This window comes from Mycetomoellerius zeteki, unplaced genomic scaffold (assembly GCF_001594055.1).
Source record: "Mycetomoellerius zeteki isolate Tzet28-1 unplaced genomic scaffold, Tzet1.0 scaffold243, whole genome shotgun sequence".
In the NCBI taxonomy this organism is placed as follows: Eukaryota; Metazoa; Arthropoda; class Insecta; order Hymenoptera; family Formicidae; genus Mycetomoellerius; species Mycetomoellerius zeteki.
The window spans coordinates 23,581-29,961 of record NW_017257220.1 but is presented as its reverse complement, the minus strand read 5'-3'; the positions used below and the strand labels follow the sequence as shown (position 1 = coordinate 29,961).

The 6,381-nt window shown below is 30.4% G+C and overlaps 1 protein-coding gene across 1 annotated transcript in view; it reads left to right on the top strand.

Moving 5' to 3' along the window:
• The first annotated feature begins 363 nt into the window (after nucleotides 1-363).
• LOC108723512 (homeobox protein Hox-B1a) overlaps nucleotides 364-6,381 on the top strand; it is a 15,745-nt gene continuing 9,727 nt past the window's right edge. The window contains exon 1 of the mRNA XM_018449330.1: nucleotides 364-1,306. Within this exon, the coding sequence (XP_018304832.1) occupies nucleotides 364-1,306 (943 nt within the window). The remainder of the gene's footprint in view (nucleotides 1,307-6,381) is intronic.

Sequence of the window (6,381 nt, the reverse complement as noted above, 5' to 3'; positions counted from 1 at the left end):
CTTGTGACAACTTAAAGATTTAATACTTAGTTGCATCTGTGATTTCGTGCAACCCGACATGGACACTTATTGATTTATTTGAGACTTTTATTCGCGATTTCTATACCTTGCCAAGTACTGGTTAATTCTGTGCTTACCATAAATGTGTTTAATAAGACAAATTTAAATGTTTACTCTTCTGTGGTATTTGTGTAAAATTAAAAGATTGTAAATTTTTATATACAATGTTGAAATAATCAATTGAGAAAACAGTGTACAATTTCAGCCATGATGTAAATCATTTCTCTTCTTTCCACTTGGACAATATACATCGGAGTTGCCGAAACAGTGGGTGGTCAATTGATTCGTCTCTCCGTTACGAGGATGATGATGATGGACATGGGCATGTACGGGACCTATGGCAAACCTGACTCATATCCTAACTATGTGTTCTCGGGTCAAGGAAATCATCACCATCATCACCATCACCAGTCTTCATCCGTCGGTGGTCACGTGTCTGTGCCTCCTTCCCCAGAGGTAGCTCCAACTCATTACTACCCCCAGACTGCAGTGGCGCCATATTCTTCATCGTCTTCCGAGAGTTTCTTAACCGCCGATTCGGGCACATCGTCCAGTACGCCGCCTCAAGGCTTCTACTCTCCGACGGGTGCCGTTCTCCACGAGAATGGCTCCACCACGGCGATAATCTCCTCTGAGAATGGTCTAAGCTACACCAATCTGGATTACGCGTCATCCTCATCGTATCCAAATCAGCAGCAGCACGCAGTAGCCTCGGTGGATCCGCATCAAAGTTACCACGTTCAACAGCCTGCTTATAGAGAAGATTCTCATCACCATCATCATCACCATCATCCACCCAGTGGTAGCAGCCTGCATCAAACTACGGTATCCTCAACTAGTCATCCAAGAACGGAGCATGATCAGCAACTCCATCATCAATCTTCTAGTCATCACCATCATCATCATCATCACCATGAACCCGATTATCCAATAGCAGTTGGCGGGACTTCGAATTATCTTCATCAATTACCCTCCTCGGACGAATCTTTGCATTATCAAACTCAGATTCAACAGAGCGAGTTTTCCACACATCCGTCGGCACATTATAAAGAAGAGAATTCGGACCCAGCTACCTATCACATTTTGCAACAGTCCAGTCATCTTCAACATCCTCAACACGGACATCATCATCAACAGCAACATTCGCATGCACATCATTCGCAGCAACAACAGCAGCAACAGCAACAGGCACAAGTACCCACGTACAAGTGGATGCAGGTCAAGAGAAATGTACCTAAGCCAGTCGGTAAGTGGCCACTATCCACACTTGATTTAAATTTCCGGTCGAGTCGACGCCTATGTACAGTAAGCAAACTAGCGTGAAATTAGGTATTCTGTGGGCGCGATCCAGTAGCCATTCGTTAAACCTCGTTCAGCTTGATTGCTTGTTCATAGGTTGGTGTACGAAGATGCAGAATCACGGCTATCTTATCTTTCATGGTTCCGTTATTTGAGAAGCTATCATTGCCGGATAGTGAGCCACTGTTTTTTTTTAAATTATATAGGCACAGTAATTCAATTTAATTCAACTACTTTCTGCGACAAATATATATATATATTATGAATATTAGAAATTTGGAAATCATTAGTATATTTTCACTCTAATTGATATTACCAATATAAATTTTTTCCTGTAACTTTCACAGAAAGAGTACGTTATTGCTATTTATATATTCATTATTATAAATATTTTATGTGCATTTTACATCTAATTAATATTACGTTTTTATAAAATATTTAAAATTGTTTTATTTTTTTTTAACATAAAAGAGCTTTTATACAAGTTTATGGATAATATTTATTTGTTGATTACTAACGAAGCAATCTCAGTTCCTGAAAGTCATAATTTGACCTAATTGATTCTTGTTAAAGATACCTTATATAAATTCAGTACAGCAAAGTTATTATTTTGTAAAGTAACATTTGATAGAAGATCAACAATTTTTACATAGATGGTCTTCAATTAAGACTGTCAAACAAGGCGGACAGTTTGTCAAAGACAGAATGTGACATGCTATTCCGTAATCGCCAAGTCAGTGACTTTCAAACAATCTGTATGTATGAGAATTAATAGAGTACGACATGTAATCTCGGTTTGCCATAATCATTAATCATATGCGTACCACCCAATAATACTAACCTTATAAGAACTTAATGTCATTAGTCTGCAATTTGCTACCGTATTTCTTATTGATTTTTCTTTATCTTATCTTTAACAGATAATGTTCACATAAATCTTTAGTCTTAACTAATTTTTTAACTCCAAATTAAATTAAATATATTAAATTTAATATGAATTAAGTTTATTACACACACAATATTATTTCGACCGTTTTTAAAATTTATTCTTAAATTTATTACTAATATGTAAAACGTGATTACATTTATTATATTTATAAAACCAATCATAATAAATAAATAGTAAATGAGTTTATAATAACCAAGACCCAAATTATCATTTGGAACTGTATCTATTATGTACGTGAATTTCGAGATAAATAATATTTTCCAAAATATTTGTAACGAAAACTTATCAGTACGTTGCTGCAAAACTTATCACTACATTGACATACTTTTATTTAGATAATCATATATTTAGTTTGATTACAATTGGTTTATAATAATAAAATAGTATGCTTTTATAAAAAATAAATTTTTACAAGGATCTTTAAATAAAATTACAAAAAGATTATAAAATTATTTAATGATTGACTAATAAAAACTTCTTTGACAATGTTTACTCACATATTTTATCAAATAAGAGAATTAGTTACAACTGTATTTTTAAATGCCGGGAACATACATTTTTATCATGTTAAATGTGACTAGATTTTATTGTACGATAGTAATAGACCATTAATAGATTACAATAAGACTTAACTAAATAAAATCATCTTACAATCAATCAAATTAATTTTTAATAATGATAAAATAATTCATTTATTAAATAAGTAGGTATATTTATGAATTTCTGACAATTTTAATCAGAAATATATTGCTAAGAAAAATACATTTATTGTTATTCAAGTATTCTTATCATTCATATTTTGTGTAGTAAATACTGTATAAACAATAAGATATTATATAATATACATAAAAATACTATACAGATTAGAATAATGAATTACATAGCACGGATTTATGATAATCTAATTAATATTTTTAGCTAATCTTTTATTACTTAAATAAAGTATGTACAGAAAATATAAGTATACAAACATCTAATTTTATAATGTAATTAAATTAAATCGTTATAAAGTATAAATTAATTTACGAAAAATCCTTTAGTTTCAATTGCTTATGATGTAAAAAAGTTTTATTTGTAAATAATTTCATTACAAATAAATCAATTTTTAAATTGGGCAATAAATATGTCTACGAGGAATTCGATATCTTAATTTAAAAATCATAATAATGTAAAATCAGACCTTATATGATCTACCTAAGTTTTACGATTTTTTCTAATTTTTTTACTAAGTTGAAAACTAATGGTTAGATTCAAAAGAGGAAATATCTCTGAACATTAAAAGAAAGTATAAAATATTTTCAAATATTCACATGAATGCAATGAAGATTTTAAGAGGAGATTCTACTCTAGAGGTCCAAAATTTTTTATCAATTTTTTTCATAAGGAAAGAAAGGAGATAATAATGGACAAAATAATGTTTTGGCACTATGTTTTTACATATTTTAGCGTACAAATAATAATTTTTTTTAGAAATATAAAAAATGGCGGCTGTAGCATAGGGATGCATCAGAGCGTGCAATGCGTACGTGGTCAATTGGCAGGAAATCCTGGCTGTCGACAGTTTATCTAAAACAAAAAAAATCAATAAAATTATTAAAATATATTAAATTTGGGGGGCCATGAACTTTATTTCATTTGAAAAACTTGAAAATTTACAGAATGGCAGCCATTTGAAATTAAACGTCAATTTTCACGAACTTTTTTTCATCTTCAACCTGTTCTAAGAAATAATTATTTTGGAAAATTTATAACATTTTTAGGTTCATGGCCCCACAAAAATTGTCTATTTTACGTGGGAAAAAACATTAAATCAATCAGATGATTGGTTGAAGCTGTAAATTTCCTGCCAGTTTGAAAAACATGAATTCGAGAAAAACGTGATAAAATAAAGTTTTATTTTATGATAATGATTTTAGTTAACTACAATATTTTGCAACTTATATTTCATTAGCAATTCCTAGCCCATATAAGTCAATTTCTCCTCTGTTCGAAGAACAAATTTTGCTGCATTTGAGCCCTTCTTCTTTCGATTCTTGCTTGTTTTGCGCGTAATACCGTTGAGTTCACTTGATTTTCGACCGGTGCAAAATCTGGTTTAACAAGTCATAAATTGCTTTAACATTTTGAATATTGTAAAATCCTTTTAAAGATATATTCTATACACTTTAGAGATGCAAAAAATGTATTAAAAAATCGATTTTTTTGACCCTCCAAAGTAGAACCTCCCCTTAAGAAAAAGTAGTCTTTAGATTATACTGGATACATATATTGGATACTTAAATAATATGATCTAAGTAACGTATAATAAATCAATCTGACTAAGACTCCTTATAAATCAGAAAACCAGGAAAGAACAAGGGCAATAGGAGTCAAGCGCGGGAGACGTTGCGCAAATAACACGACTATCTAACGTGAAACTTCTTTATTTTTGAGCCTGAAACATGTAAGCGCTTTAGTAAAATAAAGAAGTTTCACGTTAGATAGTCATGTTATTTGCGCAACGTCTCCCGCGCTTGACTCCTATTGCCCTTGTTCTTTCCTGGTTTTATGATCTAAGTACCTATATATTTCCCTCTTTTTCATAAAATAATATTAGAAAAATAAAAAATAAAGTGATCCAATGTTACTTTTATGTATAAGAATATAAGTTTATTAATAAATTGAACGTTTATTGACACATTAGAATACACAAAGAACTTCCAAACAATTGACTTATCTACTTATTTTCATGTTTAGCAAATAATTAAAATCCATAAATCTATCCATAAGTCTGGAATATGCCTAGGTTGAGATGTCATATTGGTTATATTTTGCAAAAACTTTTTCTCTCTTTGATTATAAACAAAACGTTATAACGAAAATATAAACTAAATTATGTATAGTATTGTAAAATATAAATACAGAAATACAAATGAATTACAGAAATTAATAACCATCTCTTGGCAGAGAAAGCAATTACTTACTTACGAAATATTACATCATAACTATGACGTTCTGCATTTTGCTTTACTGACGATAACAGAATGAACAAACTGAGCAATAATTAAACTGATACAATCAGACGGATAATCTGCACGATTTACTAGTGCTATCTGTTGAATTTACCATGTAATTATCAACAGCCAGTAGGGTATACTAGACACTAGACCATATAACGCCGTTGGAAAATTTGTGTTAAATTTAACATATTTTATGTGTACCAAACAGGTTCAAATTTATGTGTTAATTTAACACAAGATGCATGAATATGTTAGAAGATAATACAAATATCATTTAAGAAGATAAACTAAAAAAAATAATACTGACACGGTTTGTAAATAAACCATGGAAGCATATTTTTTTCAGTAATAAATCGATTATTAATATAAATCGATTTATAATATATTAAATTAATACATATTTTATTTATTCATCTTAAAATTTATTTTTTAAAATACATTATTTTTATATTATTTATTCATTTACTCATAATTTATGTACTTTGACACTAAGAAATGTTGAAATAATTTAATACAAATTATTTAAATAACATAATCACATTATGTTAAATTAACACTCAAATATATTAAAAATTCAACACAAAATATTAACAAGGATTTGAGTGGACTGTTAACAAACACAAATACAAAATATTTTTTACTGTGTAGGGCATGGTTACCTTATATGTAATATGTAGCATATGTACGTATATATGTACACGTATTATAACTTTTATTATTTTATTAATATATCTTGACAAACGAACTTTTGTACCATAGAAATAACTATGTATTACTGTCAAATAGATGACCATGAAAGTGACGTAGCGTGGTTCATTGAAAATAATGCCTAAAAAGACCGGAATAGTTCCCCCAACTTCACACTAATTTGCTTAACGGCCCTGGTACTCCCTGCAATCTTCTAACTCAGAGAGTGAGTGTGAGCTTAGTCGTTTGATGGAGCTTGTCGGAATTACCAGCGTTTCACTTAATAGCTCATTATAATCGAATTAATAACGCCATCGCAGGCACTAAAGGGACTGACGTTTATTGCAGCAAAGCATGCAAACCGAAATGAAACTTTGTCACCCTCGT